Source organism: Peromyscus californicus, unplaced genomic scaffold (genome assembly GCF_007827085.1).
Source record: "Peromyscus californicus insignis strain IS unplaced genomic scaffold, ASM782708v3 Scaffold_13__1_contigs__length_99412109, whole genome shotgun sequence".
Classification (NCBI taxonomy): domain Eukaryota; kingdom Metazoa; phylum Chordata; class Mammalia; order Rodentia; family Cricetidae; genus Peromyscus; species Peromyscus californicus.
Genome location: NW_026294424.1, coordinates 10,301,727 through 10,325,591, shown reverse-complemented (window position 1 = coordinate 10,325,591; position 23,865 = coordinate 10,301,727). Strand labels below are relative to the sequence as shown.

Genomic DNA, 23,865 nt, shown 5'->3' with positions numbered 1-23,865 from the left:
AGGTTGGGACCAAAAACACATTGTAAGGAGGTACTGAATACCTCAGTGCTCCCAAATAGCAAATTCTCCCATGGTACCATCACCCAGGACACTCAGAGGTTTTTACAAGATGCAGGGGCAGCACACACTGCCGGCACAATAGAACATAACCGAACTTGGACAAGAGCAGCTATGGAAACAGGGTCAAGGCAACCAAATTGAAAACAGTGGGAAAGGGATGAGGCACTACCGCCCCGAGCAACACACTGTGCTGGGGTGTGGCCACTAATATCTCTGTGATTTCTGTCTGTAACACGAGTCCCTGGGACAAAATGGAGAGGGGATGGGGATGGGGAGAGAGCCATGTAAATATTTGTGTCTTTTTTTTCTTTTCTTTCTTTCTGTTTATTTATTTGTTTACTATTATTGTTTTTGTTTGTTTGTTTTTTCGAGACAGGGTTTCTCTGTGTAGTTTTGGTGCCTGTCCTGGATCTCGATCTCTAGACCAGGCTGGCCTTGAACTCACAGAGATCCACCTGGCTCTGGAGGTTTGTGTCTTAAAACAGCCCAATGCTCCGCCCTTTACAGACCCAGATGGTCAGGATGGGCCCCAGACACACAGCACATCTGGCAGCCACATGTCTGAGCCTCTTGAGTGCAACACCTGCTTTGAGAACTGAGCCCACTCTTCCCCTTGCTAGGCACCCTCACTTACAGACTCTTCCCCAGGGAAGAGAGAAACCGAGATCTCCAAATCCCTGTGGTTCACCCCACTGCATCCAGAACTTGCCTGGACACTGACCCTTCCCCAACCCAAGTCTCTATTTGTGCCAGGGACCTTGGCTGTCTGGTCTTCATGCTTGCCATGGCTCAAGACCCTCCCCGAGCAGTCATGCAGGAACAGCTCAGCCTCCTGTTCTACTCTGAGCTGAGAACACAGGTCTTAGCACACTGTACACACTGCAGCGCCTCACGGCTGTCTTTGCCTATCTTCCTTCCCTCAGGCTCCACCAGCTCAGACCTTCTGAACCATCTTCTACCATTTCCTACAGATGATGCAGAACCTCCCACCACCACTAGGATTCCCAACAGAGCCAAGGTACAAGCCTGGGATCCCTCTCACAGTCAAGGTGAGTCCCAAGTCCCAAGGATTGGTGGGGCCTGCTAATCACAATCCCCAGGGTGGTGGATGCTGTGGCCCTGGAACACCCAGGGTACTAGTGCTTCAGGGCTGGATTATAATCGGCATTACTTAAAGAAATAAAAGTACACTCCACTGAGGAAAACACTCCAGGAAATGTCAAGTTCACACCCCTGAAAATGTAAGGAAATACTTTAAATCTATATGAATACTTGGGGGGGGAAAGCTTCTTAAAACACAATGTCTAACTACAGGTGGGAGAGGCTGCTGGAGCAATGCACAAAGAGCAGTTCACTCAAGGTATACACCATGTGTGGTTACACCCATGCAAAACGGCCAGCCTCGGCACAGACAATGAAAGTATCCCGATGCAATTACAACTACGCAGTTAAAGCACACACATAAAGACAAACCCTTAAAAGTGAATGTCATTCAGCTGGGTTAACCGGGTTGGTGACGTTACCCGATGGAAACTTCCTTCGTAAGAACCCCAATTCCATAGGGACTGGACCTCCCCTCATCTGCCTTCCTCACCCACAGGGCTGCCACAAAACCAAGAGAGGTGAAACTCTCAAGCATCGACACCAGTCACAAGAGCTAAGACAGGAAAGCAGCCCTGGTGACCGCCAGGGGCTGGAGGGATGAGGAATAGGAATATTATTCAACCATGGAGTAGGACACAACCATGCCATCTGCAAAACCAATGGAACCAGAGGACATCAGGTCGCGTTAAGCAGATCCGCGCCAGACACCAGAAGACTATATACTGTCTTGTTCTCTCTTATGCGTAGAAGTTAAAACAAGCCAACATAGACGTAGAATAGCGATGGCCGGAGAGTGGGAGGGGGTTACAGATGCAGGTTTGGTAACAGGTAACAAAGCACAGTGAGGCAAAAGGAGTATGCTCTGATGTTCCCAGCACAGTGGAGTGACTCTATCACAACCTACTGCGGATTTTATGAAAAACTAGCAGAGAGGTGGTGCGAGGACTGTGAGATTAAAAAATGGCCAGGAAGGAAATGCTAATTGTCCTGACTTCATCTGTACATCCTGCCTGTGCATGCTGAAATACCACACTGCACCTCTTAAATCTGATTAATACCTATTAATCAAAATAAAATTATAGATAAATAAAAATAAAATTACATCCATAGCCGTGAGAAAAAAATATGAAAGGAAAAATGCTATAAGCAAGGTGATCCATAGAAAAGGCAGCAAAGATAAGAACTGACATCAGACGAAAGCAGAGCATGCAGGAAAACACTGAATAGAAGATGAAAATGAGCGCCATGGCCTACTTCAGAGACACACACGAGCATGGCTCCTTCACAGACACACACGAGCATGGCTTCTTCACAGACACACACAAGCATGGCTCCTTCACAGACTCATACAAGCATGGCTCCTTCACAGACACACACAAGCATGGCCTCTTCAGAAACACACACTAGCATAGCTCCTTCACAGACACATACGAGCACGGCTCCTTCAGAGACACACACAAGCATGGCTCCTTCAGAGACACACACAAGCATGGCTCCCTCACAGACACACACAAGCATGGCTCCTTCGCAGACACACACAAGCATGGCTCCTTCACAGACACACACGAGCATGGCCCCTTCACAGACATACACAAGCATGGCTCCTTCACAGACACACACGAGCATGGCTCCTTCACAGACACACACGAGCATGGCTCCTTCAGAGACTCACACAAGCATGGCCTCTTCAGAAACACACACAAGCATGGCTCCTTCAGAGACACACACGAGCATGGCCCACAGGGAAGCCTACTGCTCCAGCCCTGCAGGGTACCTTTAGCTCTGAGACAAGAAGATTTCCTGAAGATTCCCTTCCCAACCTTAGGAAGATAATAAAGCCAAGGGCAAGCTAGGTGCAGCAGGGCATGACTTACAGCATTTGGGAGGCCAGGACTGGAGGATCAAGTGCTCAAGGCTAGCTTGAGCTACACAGCAAGATCTAGAAAGTACCACGGAAATGTCAATACCAGTATGATGACTCTAGAGGCCGAAGAAAAAGCCTCTGAAGATCTCTGACTGATATATTTATACATACAGTATGCAACACATATACGTGTATACCTGGACGTGCACACATGCATGCACAAATGCCTCTATGTGGATATACACACAAACACATGTACACATTCAGACATTCCCACAGCTCCATGTGTACCCATGTGTACAAATGCAAATGTATACATATCCACATATTCATTCCCACAGGTATGGACACACCCATGCACACAAACACATACTGCCCTCCACATGCCCATCCACGTGTCTACACACTCATTAGCACATACATGGACTAAAAATACTTATGTCATTTATTCTTCAATTAGATGCAAACCTTGCTAGAAATACTACATTGCATTACAGTGTCCAGACATTGGAATAAAATGTTTAAAACTAACAGTGGGTATAATAATACCTTTTATTGATAACATGACAATAGTTGGAAATGGCTACTCTGTCCTATAGCCTGAACAACCACTATGAGACTTTAGCAAGAGGTACACAGAGTGCCTGTGAGGCCCAAGCTGAAAGAAGATTCTGGATTCTTCCAGCAAAGTCACCCATGATGTACCAAGCCTCACTTTTAGGCTTCCTCAAGTTACTCCTTCTTAGCTCACCCAGTGGGCTCAGCTTCCTCCCTACACCAGACAAGAACACACAAGTGACAAGCCACAGGGGGACAAAGGGGCTGATGCAGGATTCCCTTCCGGCCCATTTCATCTGCGGGATAGGTCGACAGTCACGCTGCCTCAGCAGGCCACAGTGGGGTGCTCAAAGGAGGGTTCACAGGCCAGGGAAGGTGGATGCCTAAGACCAGAGGATCAGGGCCAGCTGCACATTGACATTCAGCTGAGGTGTGCCCAGGACCCACCTCACCCTCCCAAGCCTGGGTCAACTCACTACAGGTGCATCAGAAAGATGAGAGATGCCCACATGCCACCCCACGGTCATCCACGGCTCACAAGCAGCTCAGCTGCTTCAGAGAAACAAGCCCGGGTTGCCTGCCCATCAGATTCCTCTGTCTTCCCCAGATACCACCACGAAACACTGAGCATTGAAGTCTTGCCATTAAAGGGTAGACTGAGGCTCAAGAAGAGAAGAGGTAGGGACCCCACAACCACAACTGCCCTTTATTAAATAATACACATGTCGAAATCCAGCACAGCCGGGCGAGGAGCAGAGCTGACCAAAGGGCCACCTTGGACTGAGCACACTGACCTGCTTCTCGTTCTCATCCTCCAGCCGCAGCCGATCCTCAATGCAGCTTCGAGCCTGCAGGAAGGCCTTCCTCTGTGAGCGCTCCGTCAAGATCCGCACGAAGACGCCATACATGTTCACACCCACGAAGAGCAGGGCATTGGCACCGAGCTGTAGGGAGAGAACAGGCGCAGAATGTAGGGTTCATGCTAGTCAGGAACAGGAGGGCCTGGGCCACCATGGAAGCCACCAAGAGGCTCTCCATCAACCCCTCAGCCAGCTCCAAACTCATAGACACCACAGTGAAACACAGCAGGAACTACCCAGGGCAGAAACACACCTTTGTCCACCCAACGGATGGCAATGCCACAGCGTGTCATGGGACTGAGGGGTAGCTACATCTAGTGCCCTAGGCTGGATTTTACTCCCAATTTTTTTTTGTTAAAACCTTGACCCTAGAAGACCTCAGAATGTTACTGTATTTAGAGACAGGTTCTTAAAAGCCATAATTAAAGTAAAATGAGATCCTTAGGGTGAGCTCAAATCTAGCCTGACTGATAAGAGATCAGGATGAAGGACTGTGAGAGGCCCTTGAGGAACCAGCCCTGCCCCAACCTTGATTGTAGAGCCCAGCCTCCAGCACTGTGAGAAAATACATTTCTGTTATATAAACAACCATACCCCACCACCACCCCCCCACCACCACCACCACCACTCTGTGGCACTCTGTTATGACAGTCCCACAAAAATAATACACCTACAACATAAGAATACGAGATGGCTGCTTTCAACACTCCACGGAACACCCTAGAAAGATTCAGAGGAGCTAAGTCGACAAAAATAAAACCCCAGTAATTGATTTCGCACAAAATAAACTGTAGCACAAGAAAGACTGGGGCCTGCTCTGTAAACAACCCCTTCCGCCATGACTGCCAGGCTGAGGAAGGGCCCACAGGGAGCACAGACTCTTAGGCCTACTTTGAAGGCAAGAGGGACATTGCCTGTTTGGTTAGATAGAATTCCGGGAATATAGCTCATGGCCCTGACCCAGCTCTAGTCAAGACCCCACAGGACCAGAAGATGTCACACAGTTTGGCAATAGCCAAAGAACTCAGCTCAGACCCCAGACATCAGCTCTAAGGACTTCCTCCTGAAGATCTCTTCCCCTGGCATGTCCCAGTGCCTAGCGGACCACAGGACCAGAGTTGGATAGAGGCATTTTGTCACTGGTCACAGAGGAGCATGGCAGCCCTCAGAGCAGGGGACGCCTATCCAACCCAAGGAAATGCCGGTCTGTCAGCTGCCACGGTGTAGAACTTCTAGCTGATTAAATGTGGCGTTTCCACCTCTGCATGAGGGAGGAGGGGGATGTAGTCTTCAAATGCTACTACTGCTCCTCACAGATTACCCCCAAGAGTCCAGACATGGCTGTGCCACACTCTTTACAGAAAGAACAAGGCCAGTAAGCACAGCACAAGATGGACCAAGTGTCTCCGGACAGCTGCTGGGAGAGACTGGGGAGATGTCTAACCAGGAGTGGGGCTGAGACAACCTTGGGACAAGCACTGCTAGGCCCCTGGCATTCCTGAATGCTGACCTGGGAATAAATGAGAGGTCCAGCCTGGAACACCACCATATTGGACAGATCTGGGCATCAGACAAGGATCTGGGCATCTTCAAACTCAGGCTGTCTGAGATGACTTCTTTTAAAGTAGATTAAAATGAGGACCGGAACTGGGGACTCTCTTAACAAGGCATCCAGGTCTCACGGGTGACTTTAACCCTGACTTGATGCGCAAGCATGGGCAAGCCTGAAGGCGAGTTGTTTCCTGCAAACATCTTTACTGACGGAAATTAGAGCATACGCTCTAAGCAATGAAAGCAGCTGTTGATTTAGAGCTATGTTGCAGGGACCTTCCACTGGGCTGCATCAAATAAGGTAGCAGTGAGATTGTAACCAGACGAGTTCTTTAATTTTCTTTTGCAACCAATCATCCTATAACTACTTACACCCCATGCTTTGTCATCGAATACTAGATCCCTTCTGATTTGGTACCCACCTCTAACTCCAGGAATTCCACCTGTCATAAGTAAAATTCTGCATCTCAAAGTCGTAAACCAGTAGTGGTCACCTGTACTCTAGAAACATATCAGAGAGAGCAGCATATACTGTGACCCTGACCTCACCAGGAGATCCTATGAATCTGTGATCCCGACATGGAACTCACTAAGGATGAGAACAAGGGAGTCCCTCTGTGTCCTCAGTAGCTAAACTCAACCCCACCCCACTGTGTGCTACTTCCTCTTGGCATCTACTCACTCACTGAATGGTTCACTGGACCACGTGCTGAGCGCTACAGGCTATTCCAATGGCGTCACTGTGACTCTTCAACTCACAAGAAGTCAGGTGAGTAACTCAACCAGAGGAAAACATATAAAGTACACTGGGCGACTGTTCAGGTCCGTGGGGCTACAGGGGTTGCGGGAGGGTATAGACCACAGCCAAAGAGCAGAATATGCACAGAGCACGTGAAGTCACATGACACAAACAGAAAAAACAACTGGTGCCACCACCTCCCCGAGAGAGCGGTAGAGTTCTCTAGAAAGCCCATAATGTGGGAAACGATGGTACAGGACGCACAGTTACTTCAGCCCAAGGGCCAGGCCTGCTGTTTCTAGGGCTCACAGAACCCTGAGCAAGGCCTACCACTGTCTATCAAACCTTCTAAAGCCACTGGACGCTGAGTCCCAAATGCAAAACTGGAACCCCAGGCTCATGGCCACAGTAGCATCTCTAGATCTGAACACTGAGTACACAGAACATCAGGACCCTCAGCACATACTGACTTGGACATCATGGCCATTATGAAGGTGACCCTGTACAAGATGTTCAGAGTCACATGGAGAGAGTGGATGGTGCAGCCTTACCCTCCCCCGGCCCTCAACACAGGACAAAAACCTAGCCTGAGAGATCAGGCAGGTAGGCATGTAGGGTAACAGCACCTTTCAGGACAATGTAGCACACTGGGCACTAATGGAAGATCTGACCAGTCCCTGAACAGCATGGGGGTCTGCAATAGGCCAAGGCCAGAGGAATGAGCCATGCTATCCAGCTGAGCTGGAGAGCCCCAGAGACAGGCTTACACAAGAGGCTACCTCCACCTTCTAAAGGAAGTGAGAGTCAGGCAGGCACACTCCTTAAAGTAAAAACAACAATTAAAGCCTCCCTTCTGAGCTCTGCCCACATCATATCTTCTTTCCTCCCATGACACTCATAAGAACGTGTGGGCCCAGATTGAGGGTGTGTGAATGAGAGTTGGCGGAAGAGGTAAGAACCAGTGCATTCACTTGTCAGTGTGCTAGGCCTCAGGGACCACGCCTTCCTCCCTAAACGCACCAGAGCCCCTGTATGTGAAGTGGGAAGGCTGTGGGGCTGTTGGATAGGCTGGCTGCCCATCTCCACACAGCATAGGGGTATCCCTGGGAAGCCCCTGGCTTCTCGACATCCTTGATCAGAAGTGAGAAGCTCCCTTCTCCATGTCCACTAGCTAAAAATCTGCCTGCTGTAGAAGAGAAGTATATCCAAATGCCTTTAGGACATCTGAAAGACTACATCATCAGTGAAGTCAAAATTCTACATGATGCTGTCCTCCTGGGAGCCACTCCAAGGGAAAGAGATGAGTGAATCAAGCAGCCCGTCCCCCACAGACAGCATTGCGGAGAAGGGTTTGTGGGGGGAAATTGACCCCTTAGGAAGACTAAGGGACATCTGCTAAATACCTCTCACCTGCCCAGGCCTGGCCTACCTAGCTGTCCCTGGACCCCCCACCTCTTATTGGCCAGTGTTACAATTGCATTCAACTGACTGACACACGCTCACCACCTATGTTATCCACAGGGACAGTGATCCTCTCAATTCTCCCCACGAAGCTTTCTCAACTTCTGGCCAAAGGGGCATTTGGAGCCAACGAACACATTCCCCAGTACATGAAACTGACAATATGGCTGAGTACCTGTTCATAATGGTAAGAGGGAGGTGGCTTAGGGTCATCATGAGCTTATCAGAGACCAAGGAGCCACAGGCTACTGGATCTTCACATGGGAGAGGCCCAGCTCCCATGCTACCTCGGTACTCCCTGATGGCATCCTGGCCTACCACTGCCTACACTGGCCTTGCAGCAGCCTATGGCCAAAGCTTCTGGTCGTTGTGTGTTCTCTCCAGCCTTCCACCCAGCAGCATGTTTGCCCTTTTAAAGTATCCCTTTTCTTCTCTTCAGCTGTAAATTTTCTCCCTTCTGATCCCTTCCAAGATTCTGAGTCTTTGACAGTGGGCTCCACACCTCTCTCAGGAGTGGGCATGGCAAGGATGGGTGCTGTGCTCAAGTCCTCTCAACAAGTCTCATGTTTATAAAAGCCCCAATTTCACCACAGGCACAAGCACCCTCTACACCAAAAGAAGGCTCATGCTAATCTCACAGAATATCACGAATATTCCTCATTGAACACCCCTCCCCCACGTCAGGCAGATGGCTGTTGCATGACACAGCAGAGCTAACAGGGTCTGTGGGAACAGGGCCAGCCAGCACCCATGACTGCTCCACATTGTCCTTGCATCCCCAGCTCACTCTGTGCCACTGACCTCATTCTTCAGACAGACACAATAAGGGCAAGGAAGAAAACAGGGCTTCCCAGGTACTACAATACATGCACAATCCCCTGCAGTCACCCCTACCTGAATGACACCCCAGGATGGGGACAGACCCCACATCCAAACCAGTGTCCACCTCACAGAAATAAGAAGCAAATTAGCAGCAAGGAATCATTCGCCTCCCCATCAACATGCAGAACAGGCTAGCATCAAAAGGCCAGCTGCAAATAAGTTCAGACGCTTTCATGGCCCCTGCTTGGCCAGGCAGAACCCAGAGAAGAAGGATCTCCCAGGGACTCGGAATTCCTCAAAGCCAACATGCAGTAGGTTCCAGGAAAGAAAGGGACCAGGAGCAGCATCTCCATATGCTTGCCCAGCATGCCCAAAACACCACCAAAGCCAGCTCCTCAGTACAGGAGGAGGTTACGCCTTGGCAAAGGAGTTGGGGTTGTCCATGGGGTAACACACTAGAGTCAGAGGCATCAGGATGAACTTGTGTTCAGCTTAACTCAGAAGCAGATGGGCTGGAATACAATATTTACAGGAATGTGCATACTTGTGAATCTGTTAGCACCTCTGACAGAAACAAAGGTGCCCCAGGAACCAGCCCGGAGCCCAGACGGTGGTTTCTAATGAGAACCTCTGAGAAAAAAAAACAGGCCTCGGCCAGGTGTGGTGGTATACACCTATAATCTCAGCATTCAGGAGACTGAGGCAGGAGGATGGCAATTCAGGGCCAGCCCAGGCTGTAGTGAGACCCTATGTCAAACAACAAGAAAGGACCCCTGGATGGAAGGGCTGAGTCTCAGACTGGAACAGAACATAAATGAATGAGTCTGGAGCGTCCTACGTGTCACAGAGTAAGAAAGAGGTGTGTTAAAGGTCAGAGAGAGAGAGAAGGAATACGTCAGACCACACAAGAGCAGGAGAAAAGACTTCAAGTAACCACACCAGGACCACGTGAGCATGAAAACCATGGGGTATTGGGTTACAAGCCAAGTGTGAAAAGAGTCACACTGACAGAAATCAATGGCTGAGTAAACCGGACACTGACCACACTCCCAGCCATTCACGGGTACCCCGCACTCTGGGAGGTAAATTCCTCACTCCCCACATAAGGGAGGAAGTATCTCCCCCGACCCGGCCCAGAGTACAACAAGGACAGAGAAGACCGAAAATAGTACCTGGATGAGGAGAATGAGGAAGCACTGAGCAGCACCCCTCAGCCAGACAAAGACAGCAGCTGGGCAGTGACAAGCTGCAGCCCCAGAGATGAAGTGCTTGCTGTTGAAAACCCAGTACCCCAAAGAGGTGAGAAAAATCATCAGGCCTGGATGGGCACAGGATACCAGGAGGTCACTATAGTCACACCTGGGAAAGCCCTGGCCTTGGCCACCCTTCATCCCACCGTCTTGAAGAAGTGACCTATCCCAACCTGACATCTTTATCCCACATTCCCAGGTATCAGCCTCTTCTCTTCTGTGCCACATACAGGGACAGGTGGCCCTGCCGAGGCCAGAAGCTGTGAGTCCCCTCTCTTGTCCCTCGTCTCATCAATTCCTGTCCCTTAGGGCTCTGGGTCTCCCGTCTCTATCTACCCTCACCTCGAGAACACCATATACTGACAGAAACCGCTCTCTCTAAAAAAGACCCTCCTGACATCTTATGTTCTAGAAAGAGCCTTAAAACTTGAGCATGCCATAGGAACCCACGAAATTTAGACCAACAATTGTGGAACCTGTGTGGGACCGGACCAGACCCTCTGCATACAGGAGACAGTTGTGTAGCTGGGTCTGTTTGAGGGGCCCCCGGCAGAGGGATCAGGATCTATCCCTGGTGCATGAGCTGGTTTTCTGGATCCTGTTACCTATGTGGGGGACACCTTGCTCACCCCTGATAAAGCAGGGAGGGGCCTGGTCCTGCCTCAACTGGATGTACCAGGCTTTGCTGTGCCCCCCCCCCATGGGAGGACTTACCCTTCTGGAGGAGGAATGGGGGTTGTGGGGGTGGGGGAGCAGGAGGAGGGATGAGAGGGGGAACTGTGGTTGGTATGTAAAATGAATAAAAAAAATTAAATAAAAAATAAGTAAGTAAAGAGGGGGAAAATGGAGCATGCTGGAGGCTGACCCGGCCTGGGTCCCCTTCCCAGTGTCCTGCCCTCTGTACAAATACACAATGCATGCCCTTCTGCATTTGTGCAGGCAGCTCACAGCCTCAGAACTGCTCCCCTAGCTGCAGCCATGCCCGAGAGGCTTTTCTGACCCCCTAGATGGGGTTGAGTGGTTCGCTACCATCCTGTGGTTCCCATATTTATCTTCATCTCTATTTAGTATGCAAACCTGTCCACTGAATTTGCTCCAGCTGTCAACCTGTCATGGTGTTCCAGACTGCCCCTGCAGCAAGCACCAAGCCTGGGCATCATTCAAACTGTCTGTGAGGGCACCAGAGTACCGCAGGCTATCCTCAGGCAGCCCTGGCTACAAGGATGTGTGAGGCGTGAGCACAAGGCCTGCTCTGAGTTTTCTCTTACATTCATTTACGGCATTTTTGCCATTCCAGGGAAGAAAGTGAACCACTCACTGCTCCCCACACAGCCCAAGGCACAGTTAGTGGCAAATCCACAGGCAGCCCTCCCCTTGTATGCCCCCCACAAGTCAGGTTGGGGGGAGCAGGTCGGCCTCTAGGCACCTTCTGGGGCTCCTTAACTAGACACCATTCCATCCCTGCCTATGGGTGTCCACCAGGGCCTGGGTGGGGATGATACGGCACTTTCTTCCAACCACGGCTGCCTTTTCAACACCACACACAAGTGTGTTTTTAAATTAATGTAATTGCTTGTTCACTCTCTGGTTCTGAATTAGTAAACGCTTTAGAATTAGCATCATTTGAAAGGGGAACCAGCAGAATGCTGATCTTTGCTGGAGGCAGCGATGGCAATCTAGGAACCATGGTGCTGGCCTCTTTACTTCTGGGCATATCTGAATTTTCCACGATTAAAATAAAAACAAGTTTGGAAACAAGAATATGGCGACTCCCCACAAGCTCCGTTCACCTAGTTTCCAACTAATGAAGCTGTAGTCACCAGGCCAGGAAATGACTCTCACTGGGACCTCAGAAGAATCATCCTCAGTGTTTCCTGTTTAACTCTTTGTCCCTCAATTGCAAAAGGCTCCCAGGTCTTAGGGCCCCACATAGAAGCAGCACTTGGGGGCTGGAGAAATGGCTCAGTGGTTAAGAGTGTGGGCTGCTCATCCAGAGGACCTGGGTTCAATTCCCAGCCCCCACATGGCAGCTCACAACTGTCTGTAACTCAAGCTCCCAAGAGTTCCAACGCCTTCATGAGTACACATGCAGGCAAAACACCTGTGCATATAAAATAAAAATAAATATTTAAAAAAAAAAGAAGCAGCACTTACCCACCCTCACAGTCCCCATCTCCAAGCAAGTGGGGCCTCTCCTCTCAGATCACGTCACACTGTGATGGCAAGGGAGGCGAGAAGGACGGATACAGGGACACACAGCAAGAATGTTACGAATGAAAGGTAGAATGTAAAGAGCCAGATGTGAGGCCCTAGGTGGCTTGGCACCCCAGGAACAGTTCTCACCAAAGACAGCAGCTCCCCACACAGCTCCACACACCCTAGCCAGAGGATCAGCGAATGACAACACCGTGGCCATCTAAACCTCCTAGAGAGCAGGTTCAAGATCACACACTGGAGCCTAGACAGCCCCACTTCAGGCTTGCCCATTCCGCACCCTTAGTACCTGTGGTATCTCTGCACCTCCGACCTCTTCAGACACCTGAAGCCATCCAGAGAGAAGATGGCTGGCTAAGTGCCATCTCATCTGTGGATGAGACCCTGCCTGGCACTCACCCTACAGTTCTCAGGAAACATTTTGAAGTGTATACCAGTGAAGGTTTTTTTAGACTCAACCAATGATTCCTAATACATGATCACTCAATGAACCCCTCAGGCCACAGGGGATGTAGTGCTGGAGAAAACAGCTGCCATGGTTCGAGGGCTGAGTTTTTCCAGCCCCTTGGGGGCTGCATTGCTTCAGACGGCAACGAGTCATCTTCCCAGGCAGACATACCTCTCTCCTGTGAGCAGGGCATGGGTGAAGACATGAGGCAAAGCATACTAAGCATTCCTGGAATGGCACATCACACGTGACCTCAGCGCATCATCCTCATGCTGGCAGGTGCTCAGCCCACCTCCACCATGACCAATCAGAACAGTCATGGCATATTCTTTCCCTGCAGGAGTAGAATGTTCTGGAGTGGGCTACCCTGGCTTCTGGTTCTCTCCCATCTGCCACTTTCTGGAGTCTCTTGAACTTGCCCCTACCCTCTTGAGGAGACTCCGCCAAATGCATAGCTAGCGTGATAAAGCCTCTTCTAGGGGTTGCACCCGTCATTCGGAGAGTCCGGCAGATGTCCCCCACCCTGGGCTAAGACCCTCTGCTGCACAGGCAGGTGGACAGGGAAATATCTCACAGTAACAATTCTCACAGAAGAGCTGGCTGCCAGCCATAGGCTAAGAGCTCTAGATTTAGCTCTTTATCATGGAGATGGGCAGGGAAGAGGTTACATCCTCCAAAGAATAAAAAAAAAATACAGGTTTATGAAGGGCACACAGGTCCTGTGGATGGGGCAGCACTAAAGGGACTCTGTGCAGGGTCCAGAGGTCAAGTGGACCATGGGGACTGATGGTCTAGTGCTGGCCTAGGACCATGATAAGGTTCAGACAGCAGGAGGTGACCAGGTGCTATGAACTGGCCATGTTCCTTGTTCAAGATGTACATGTACTGTGTGAGCAAAAATGCCCTTCCCGTCTATCAGAAGCATCACCAGTGCTTCAAGAAAGCAGAGAACAAAACAGCAGGTGAGTGAGCACCACACACAGCATGTGCCATGAGAGCAATCAGATGAGCCACAATGCTGAGAAAAGGGAGTTCCAGCGGCGAGCACCAGGGAGCCAGGCCAGCTACGCACTGTGTATGAGCACTGCCCCAGGCTGAGGCCACTTCTGAAGGCTGGAGCATCTCCTTCAGAAACACTATGCTAAGTTTGTGAGCTGCTCTGTGCTCTCAGAGTAAAAGTAAACTCTGTATTCAGATCCACAATACGTTGCTAAAGCAGAATTCCTCTGTGGGGCTCAGAGGCTGAAGGGGGGACACCAAGGGACCCTGTCACACTACAGGTGGCTTTCTGACCCCGACTCATCTTCTGGATCCTGCCAACTCTTCTGCAAAATATGCACACCCAAGCATGGATACATGCACAGACACATGTGTGCATGCCTGTGTGTAACCTATATGCACACCTATATGAATACACACGTGAGTGTGCATACACATGAAGGTGGTCACATTGGGTTGATGCCCATAGTGCTGCACCCAGAGTCTCCTCAGTTCTGAACCCTGGGATTCAAGTAGCATGACTCCAAGCTTTCTTCCTATTCCCAGATAAAAGCAGAACAAACACCCAACTTGGACATCAAAGCAGGCCCTGCCTTTTTCTCCAGTCCAAGGGCAGATCATTCAGGGTTTATGCTGCCTTCAGTCCTGGCCTGGACTTCCACCCTCCTCCTGACGCTGGTGTCTCAGCACAGCATATGGAAGGAGGGTGGGGTCCCTTAGCATAAAAACTCAGTAGGTCTCAGCACAACTGAGAAGAGGGCAAGGGAAAGCAGATGGTTAAAAAGAACGGAGGGAGAGTCCCCAGGAGGGAAGACCACAGAAGGGACATGCTGAAAGGCCACTTCTGAAAGGCTACTACTATTATGAGTGGGGAACACAGGACACAAGCCCATACTGGCCTGGGTTAAGTGGTGGGAGGTCCCACTCATTTCCTCCCTGAGTGCTTGGAGATCCTCAACTACTATCCTTGGGGCACACTGACCCCATGTGAACACACACAATCTTACTGATCAGATGAGGTTTGAGCTTGGACCTCATTCTACAGTTCAGACCCTGAAGTAACCCAAGTCATGGAAGTAGGGGTACAGAGTCTGCCCAGGTGCTGCTGGGTCTCTGCCCGGACTACCCTCCTCAGGGCTAAATCTCCCTCCTGCTGATGCATCTACCCCAAAGAAAACGCAAAGTGTGCAAATAGGCATGTTTGAATGTCATGTGTGTGTGCAAGAGTATATCCATTCCTACATGTGTGTACACATGCTCTGCATGTGCACAAGTGGACATGAGGCTCTGAGTGCAGGTGAATATGCATTTACTGGTGCGTGAGCACAGATGCACAAATATGAACATGAGTATAAGAGTATATAGGGATGGATGTCTGTGTGTGTGCCTCAAGTGTCTTAAGTGTGTGAGTGTGCATTGATTTGTGTTTTTCCATGTGCATATGCATGGGTGTAAGGGTGACAATAGCTTGAGTGTGCATGTAGGTGTATTTGTGTGGATGTGTGAGTGGGTATATTAAGATCGTGGGTGTGTCTACATGCAAACACAAGTGTGTAAGTGGGAGAACATGGCAGGGTGCTCATGAAGCATTTGTGTAGGTGCTTGCGTGGGGGTGGGTGAGTGTGCTTCTGAGTGGGCGTGTGTGCCTGCATGTGAGGGAGAACAGAGGAGGGGCAGGTATGACTCATGTCCCCAGGCACAGTGAAACAGTGTCCTACAGAGCAGAGGTTCTTTCCCTGCCTCATTCATCCCGAGATGAAGACAAGAACCCACAACTGTGACAACGGTCTCCCTCCCCCGCCCCCCTGCTCTTCCTGTCCATACTGAGGCCTGGGTCCCACTCCTGCAACCTCCTGTGCTCCAAGTCCTGGCTTCATAAAGGCCTGCCAAGCAAGCATAAAGCCCCAGGCCACAGGGACAACACCCCACCACAGCCACATGGCCCTCCTGGCCACACCCCGCTCCTGTCATTGCAGTTGGGAGAAGAGAACATGCAGAATGTCCCGTTCTCCACATCCTAGGAGTTCCTTTCAATGTGTGATCTCGACACATGGAAAGCACCTCACTCCAAAGGGAGGTTCACCGAGCTAGAGACAAACGCACAGATCACTGGCTTCAAGCGGCTGCCTACAGTGCCAACATCCATGTCACTGATTCCAGGCAGCTGACAGGACAGGGAACACCTGCCTGACACAGTCCACACATGGTACCCAGAAAACACGGCTGCCCTATGACACTGTAGAAAGAATTGCTGCCCCCACTGACAGTGGGGGAAACTGAGGCACAGAGATCATCCTGCACCCCAGCTCACAAGATGATGCCAGCGCCCCTGAAGTACTTGGAGACCACTCACACTCTCAAGCCCACCTGCACTCATCTGAGTCAGCACCTGAGCCATCCTGCTCCTGCCCACAGCCACCTGTGCACCCAATAAGCTCAGCCCTTACCCCTGAGACATCGAGGATGTTACAGGAAAGAGAGTGAATGCCTCTGAAGTTATCGGAAGCCCAGAGGGCGGTGCCCACAGCGTGGGTCAGAGACAGAAACAAGAGCACACATACTCCTTAACAATCCTGATTGCCATCACAGGCAACCAACAGAAACTGAAGTCCATTTCCTCCACCCGGACAGGCAGCCTAGTTGAAAACACACAGTGTACACAAGCTCAATAGACCTGGGCGACTTCAAAGGGAAAAAAAATAATAACTGTAATACAGACTCATCTGGGGCAAAAAAGGAAGCACACGGGGGCTCAGAGCCAGTGGACACAGGCCTGTCTGCCTCCTCTACTCCAGCCTCAGGAAAGGCAGGGCAGGAGACCACTGTGGGTAGAAGCCTTGAGCCAGTGGCTAGACCAGCCCAGGCCCACTTTTCCCAAGAACACCCTCGCCTCAATAGCGCTCCAAGGCAGTGACCTTCGGCTCTCCTGCCTCTACTTCCCCAAGGTCCTCGGAACCTCCTTGAAGATGGGCAGTGGTTATGGAAGGGACTTTCCCCCCTGCACAGAACAGGGTCCGGAGCGCAAACCTCCTCCATGCAAAGTGTAGGTCTGCTCTGAGCCTCTACCCTTGACAGGAAGCTAAGCCTGTAGCTCTGAGCTGTGGGTGCACACCTGTCTCTGGAGCTTTCACAGGACTCAGCCCCAAAAGACTCGAGTGGAGACCTAACACCCAAAAGAAAGCAGCACCCCCTGAGTATGCAGCAAGGGCCACCCTGCAGGGCTTCCTCCATGACTCATTCTTTCAGACTCTTCTGCATATCTGCCCCATGCCTTCTTCTCCGTTCCTGCCTGCCCAGAATTAAGAGGCGAGGAGGCCAAGGCGCCATCAGCAGAAGGCTGCACAGCAGAGGTGGCAGGGTCTGAAGGGAGGTGGCAGTTAGGCAGCGAGGTACACCAGCGCTTCCTAAAGCAAGCGCCACCTTCTTCGGGCATCTCAACCACCAAGCGGCAGGGGTTCACCGACAGACTGCAGGGTGCCTGGAATTTTGCAATGGGAAGACGTTTGAAATCCTTGGGGACTACCAGCTTGCCTTCACTACAGGTTTCCCTACCTTGATCCCCATTTCTGTGTCAATGTGAGACTTGAATACAAATATTGTAGAGGATAAAAATGCTTTAGAAATGGCAGAAGATTTTCAACACATGCTTTCCTTATGGACTTTTTACCGTCACACTGTCTCTGTGGGAAGCAGCATCTTCCCCTGGGGGGAGGGGGCACGGCTGAGTTCAGTGAGGGAAGGATTTACATCAAATTGGAGGCTAGTCACTGGGAAACCTGGGTACCAGCTCCCTAAGAATCCTTGTTTTCACAAGAAGCTTCCTAACCCCCCCACCCCCACCCCGCAGAGTAACAAGGGCTCCTCTATCCCAGAGGGAGGGACATTGGCACCTTTGCTGACTCCTCCCTCTCTCCTTTTAAATCTTTTCTCTAAAAGGAATGCCTAGAGGCTGTGTAGGGGGAAAAAACTACCAGTTTTAAAAAGATAACAGCACAGCCTTTTAAGGCACCTAGAGAACCCACCGTGGACCAAGAGAGCCCATGTCTCTCACTAGCCCTACAATGCATGCTCAGCATTAAGACCTGTCATCATGGCCCCTGTGACCATGTACTGCTCCGCTCCCTGACATCAGGGTCTGGATGTTCATCCTATGGTCAGCAGGTACACCTGACTAGCAGCCACCCCTCTCCTCTCTCACACACACACACACACCAGTTACCCTCCCCCAATTTGGATTCTAGGCCCAGCCCAGCCCCCCAACCCCCCCAACAACTCCCCATGTGCTCCCAAGGCTACCTTCTTTCCTTATATGGGCTCCCCCACTTTTCTGTTCTCATCTTCCTCCTGCTGTTCTGTAGCTAGACCTAGAAACACAACCCTGCCACAGCAGCCAAGCCTGGGCAGGACCAGTGCAGGGGGAAGGTGTGGGAGTCCAGCTCCCACCTTTTGAAGGGTTCTTAGATGGAGGAGAGAGGAATGAGGAAATACCAGATAGAAAGAGAGACCTAGACAACGAGAGGAAAGACAGAAACACAGGATAGCTTCGGGAGGGCTGGGGTCAATACCCAACAGCTTCGTCCTTTATTGAAAAGGACTTTTTACAATATGCCAAGGGGAGAGGCAAAAGACCTCCCCCTTGCAAGATCAAAGCACACCCTACAGTCAGTGTAGACCCTTCCAAACATCTGGTAAACACGCCCCTAACCAAATCATCTCCTTATGCAGCCCTGCTGCGTAAAGCAAGCACAGATTCTCTGACCCTGAGTAAGTTCTCACTAGATAGCCTCTGTGGGCTCCCACAGGAAGGTCCCAAACTCCTGGGAACAGTCTCCTGGTCCACCTCCCCACCTGCTTGGGTGCGGTGGTCTGGGAGAACAGGCACCTCCGGAGTCCAGGAGGTGCCTCAAGAGGAGTTAAGTCCTATGCCCTTGTCCCAGCAGCCACCTCACCCGCCCAAGCTGAAAGAGACAAAGTTCCAGGCTTTGTGGAGCCAGGGTCAGGGCTTCCGGGAGCACAGGCTATGAAGACCAGATTGTGAGTGACCTTGGCAAACTCCCCTCCTTCAGGACAGGAGTCGGGTTCACAGCTGGGTAGTTAGCAATATTGGAGGGGTTCAAAGTCCTTTCCCTCCCACTCTGCTCCCTCCCGTCCGCGGAATTGAGAGGCAAGCCCCAGATGCGCTCCAGGCGAGCTTGGAGAGGAGCCCAGGGTCTGCGCGCATCGCCAGACTAGAAGCCTGGCCTCGAGACCGCGCATCCTCCCACTTTTCATCCCTCTACGGAGATGGGCGCAACCCAAAGCAGTGGATCAGGCGTGGGCCCCCTGCTTGGCCACACAACTACTGCCTGACCTTGGGCCTGTCACTGCCACCACCACCCGCACACATACCGGTCTCCGGTCTCCACCCTAAAGACGCTGTGGACCTTTATCTCAGAAGAAACCCCAGGTGGTGGGTGCTAACCCTGACTGCATTCCCAGCTTGCTGAGTGACCTTGAACACCCATACCTCTCTTCAGAATCTCAGTTTCCCCACCCTCCCCATCAGAAGAAGAATGTTAAACTCCTGGCACCACCAGTCCCGCTGGCAGGTGTGTCTCCAACCCAATGGGGGGGCGCGTGATGGCACTTACCGTCCTCCAGAGACGTGGGCGCTTGGCAGGGACCAAGGCGGCTGTGACCAGTAAGTGAGAGGCAGCCACCACCAGCCCGAAGCCGATGGCCAGTAGGCTGCGCACGGGCAGCAAGGCATAGGATATGAAGGTGACCAAAAGGAGTTGCCAAACCCCCTGCTCAGCAACCGCGGATCCCACGGCGCCTCCCGCAGAGCCCCTCGCCGGGCCACCCAGCGCGAAGGGGCAGCAGAGTAGCGCGAAGGTGAGGCTGAAGAACAGCGCCAGCTGACCGACCTGCTGCAGCTGGGGCACCTGCAGGGATCGGACATTGGTGACCACGAACAGCGCCAGGAAGAGGATGCAGTGCACCGGGTGAGACCCCTTGGCGAGGCCAGGCGCGGGTCCCGGTGCGCCCAGCAGTTCAGCCAGCGCCAGGGCTCCCGCCAGTAGGCTGAGCACCGCCAGCGCCTTCAGCGTGGCCGCCTGCTCCAGCCGCAGCGTGTAGCCGCGGAACAGCGCCTCCAGCTCGGGGCACGCGAACTCCTCGCCACACGCCCGGAGCCCGCGCCGGCCGCCCGGCCCGGCCGCCCGCTCTGCGCCCCCGGGCTCGCCCGCGCCTCCGCCGCCGCCTTGGCCGCGCGGCGCCCCCGCCATCTCAGCGCCATGCAGCGGCCGCGGCCACGGGCGCGCCCCTCGCCGGCCCGGGGCGCCGGGGCGCGGGCGGCGGCGCCGGGGCGGGCGGGCGGCGGGCGGCGAGGCGCCGGGGCGCGGGGCGGGCGGAGTTGGGGCGCCGGCTGCCCAGCGCGCGCGCCCCGAGCGCGTCCCCTCCCGCCCGCCGCGCCTGCGCACTGGCGCCCGCCCGCGCCCCGGCAGTGGTCCTCCGCGGCGATCGCGCTGCGACAGGCGAGCCCCACGAGCCCCGATCCTGGGCGGGCAGAGTCCGCGCCCAACTCTGCGCCCCACGTCTCACACGCCCGAGGGGGCACGTGACCTTGGGTACTGCTCTTGCCTCTCCGAGCCTCGATTTCCCCACCTATGCACAACGGAGCCCACCCCCACCCCCCAGGAGTCTTTCGAGGCGTAAAAAAAAGCCAAAATTCCCAGGAGGGGGAGGAACAGCCCTGCCAGATGCGTGTCCCCTCCCCAAACAGAAACAGGTTACCCGAGAGGAGCCCTCACTCCGCTTTAGACTCAGTGCCCACCGAGAAGCCCCAAGGATCCCTGGTCACACATGCAGGGAGCTCTAAGTGGCTAGTTCGCCCACGGCCTGGGTGGGTGGTGAAAGCTCTGCCTGTTGACCTAAACAAAAATAGAGCCCTGCAATGAATGTCCAGGGAAGCTGTGAGGTCTAGGTGCAGGGATAGGTGAGAGCTGAACGGAGAGATAAAACAGCGCAACTGTCTCCCTAAATAGGAGCTGGCCGTGCAAATGATGGTAAGACGTTTTCTTCCAGCGGAACAAGTGGCAGGGACAGATCTGCCGCTGATGCCTGATGTTTGCACCTAGTGACATCGAAAAATCAAAAAAAAAAAAAAAAAATCCATTCACTAATCGAAGGGACCTTACAGAATTTCATTTGGTGCTCAGGATGGCCCCCTGAGGTCGCTGCCTCTGTTCCCCTTTAGAGAGGGTCCCAGAGGACCCAGACAGTAGAAAGGATGTAAGGAGCCCTTGCCACCTCTGGATCCCATGGGTGCACCAAGGGCTATGTCTCTCACGAAATTTTGCGACCCAGAAGCTGTTCCTCCTACAGGAGGCCCTACTTCCAAATGCTCAGTTTCAATCTATCCTGCCCAAACTCTACTCTGTTTTAGAAGACCCCAGGGATTCTCAGGGTAAGAGTCACTGCCCTCCTATTATAGAACTGCAAGGATTAGAATTTGAGGTGTTCCGGTTTTCTTTGGAATTAGTATTAGTTTGAGCCACATGAACTTGTTTTTCCATGTTCCCACCCAACATCTCCAATAGTTTACAATCAAGGTCTTCTGGAACCATTTGATAACCAGCTAATCTCTCTTCTTGGGCAGACTCCCCAGCAAGACACACCCAGTGCAAAGCCTGCCTGGTACAACCTGCACACAGGCTAAATTGTCTTCAGCCCAGTCCCTGCTCCTTCCATGAAGGTTCACACCTACTGCTCTTCAGCCTCATGTTTCCGGTCATTTTTCTCTCTGTGTTCTTTTGGCTGAAACCCGTGGAGAGCATCAGCTGATGCTGAGAAGATGGTCTGGCTCCATCCTTAGGTCACTACTGCCTTGAAAAGCACCACTGTTACCACCTGATTCCCAAATGTCTCTAAATGCTAGTAAAGTCTGCAAGATTTCTCAAGTATACACCTCAGGTAGAATCTTTTGTTACTTAGCATTGTGTGGTTTTATATCCTAATGATTTTATTAAGGCAAACCTGAACAATATCCAAAAGTGTTCCTACTACATGAAAATGAAGAACGTATAGTGAAGTCATTTAAATGCCAAGTTCAAAAGTAAACTGCTTGCTTCTGTGTCAACTTGCAATTCTTTCTTCACTTTTTTTTTGGTGGAGCCAGCATCAACTGCTTTCAAGAGAACCCAGAGGACCCTATATTCGGGTTTGGAAAGAAGGTGGGTCATAGCATGACCCTTTTGCTCGATGCCACAGCTGCCCGTCTTATGTCTGTCTGTCATACCTTACTTAGCATCTTGGAAAACAACCTTTTGTCACCTCTGTTTGGTTGGTGAAGAACCAGACTCAGAGATGCTCAGTTGCTGGCAGAGTCTCACAGTCTGGAGGGAGCATGGGGTTCCTTGCTTCAAGCCCTGTTGCAAAACCTTAGAAGGCAGAAGAGTCTGTAGTTGCTATTGTCGGTGTTAGTATGGGCTTGTACAGTGATGTGCTAATGCTCTCACACTGTGCGCCAGGCTGGAAGAAGGGCTTCACTGGACAGTTTGCAGCCACGGACAAACAGGGAAGTTTATATATGATACAGTGGGATCAGGGGTGGTGTGTACCTCCCATATGACTGCTGTCCTTATCAAAGGAGGAAATGTGGGCACAGATTCATACACAGAGAAAGTACCATGAATGACACTATCACAAGCCAAGGATCTACAAGAGTGTCCAGAGAAAGGCCTAGAACAAATCTTCTGGACAGAGTCACAAAGAGAAAATCTAATCCCCTGTGGAGTATCTGCCACTCCAAAAGATGACAGCTAGAAGGGCGGCCTGGCTAGCCAGAGGTATCTATATATGTCTGAGGGCCAGAATCGTGGTCACTCCCCAGTCACTACAGCATCTCTCTCCTCCATCATCCACCTTGTTCTCTAATAAATAACTAAATTTAATTTTAAAAACCCACAGTGCACTTTGAGCACTTTTGTTCAGTGGGTGTGTTTCATGCCCAGAGTCTTCTCTTCCATCCATATGGAAGAATGTCACTGGCCACCCTCTGCGGGTCACTCTCACAGAGCCTTCCTATGCGCTTTTGTGTCGATGCCTTGAGACTGCACAGGATAGGATCATTTGTGTAATGAAGAGCAGGTCTGGCCTGAAGCCTCAGCCCATCTCACCCAGTCCCGGCTCATATCTACCCTAGGTCATGAGACATCATGGCTAAAAGAGTGTGAATGCCTGAATCACAGTACTGAGCTAACTAATGCCTCAGGACCTCCCATGCCAACTGTGTGACTTTAAGCAAGCTACTCATCCTGTTTGGGTTCTGACTGTGAATTGTGGATTTAATGCCTAGCAAAATGTAGGAAGAGGGAACCACAGACACACCGACTACCCTTCCTATGCATAAAATAAAGATGATTTTGCTCAGCCAATTCAGTGCTCTATATATACACAGGTGGGTGAGGGTCACTCAAACTCTTGATTCAGCCATCTAGAGAGTGGCCCTAGTCCAGAGAACTCACACGGTCCTGCTTTAGATCACTGATTTCCACCTACTGCAGTCAGGGATCAGCATTTAGAAGAATGTGTACCATAGTTTATTCCCACTCCATATTTGGAGACCAAGTTTCCCTGTGAACCTGTGGGGAGATTAGTGTCTACTTTAATTGTCTTTGAACCACTGCCAACATGAGGAAAGAGGCTGCCAGGTCTGTGACTATAGGATGCTCAGGGAAGTTAATGTTGCCATGCTAGTTTTTAAGTGATCAAATGCACACATGAAGGTCTTAGAATAGGGGAGCAATCAAAGCGTTTGACGTGATCCAGAGCTGATCCCTGCTGAGGGTCCAATATGGTTTGTCTTCACCTAGATTCATGTTGGGGCTTAATTAGTCCATGTAGCAACATTCAGAGGCAGGCTCTAGTGGGAGGCGTAATGGGTCATGGGGGTA

General features: G+C 51.5%; 1 protein-coding gene across 1 annotated transcript in view; it reads right to left on the bottom strand.

The window, feature by feature from the left end:
- Positions 1 to 20,211, bottom strand: part of Adcy1 (adenylate cyclase 1) — a 129,498-nt gene extending 109,287 nt beyond the window's left edge. The window contains exons 1-2 of the mRNA XM_052734485.1: positions 19,561 to 20,211; positions 4,381 to 4,530 (exon numbers count right to left, since the gene is read on the bottom strand). Of these exons, the coding sequence (XP_052590445.1) occupies positions 4,381 to 4,530; positions 19,561 to 20,196 (786 nt within the window). The 5' untranslated portion in view covers positions 20,197 to 20,211. The remainder of the gene's footprint in view (positions 1 to 4,380; positions 4,531 to 19,560) is intronic.
- Positions 20,212 to 23,865: the final 3,654 nt, after the last annotated feature.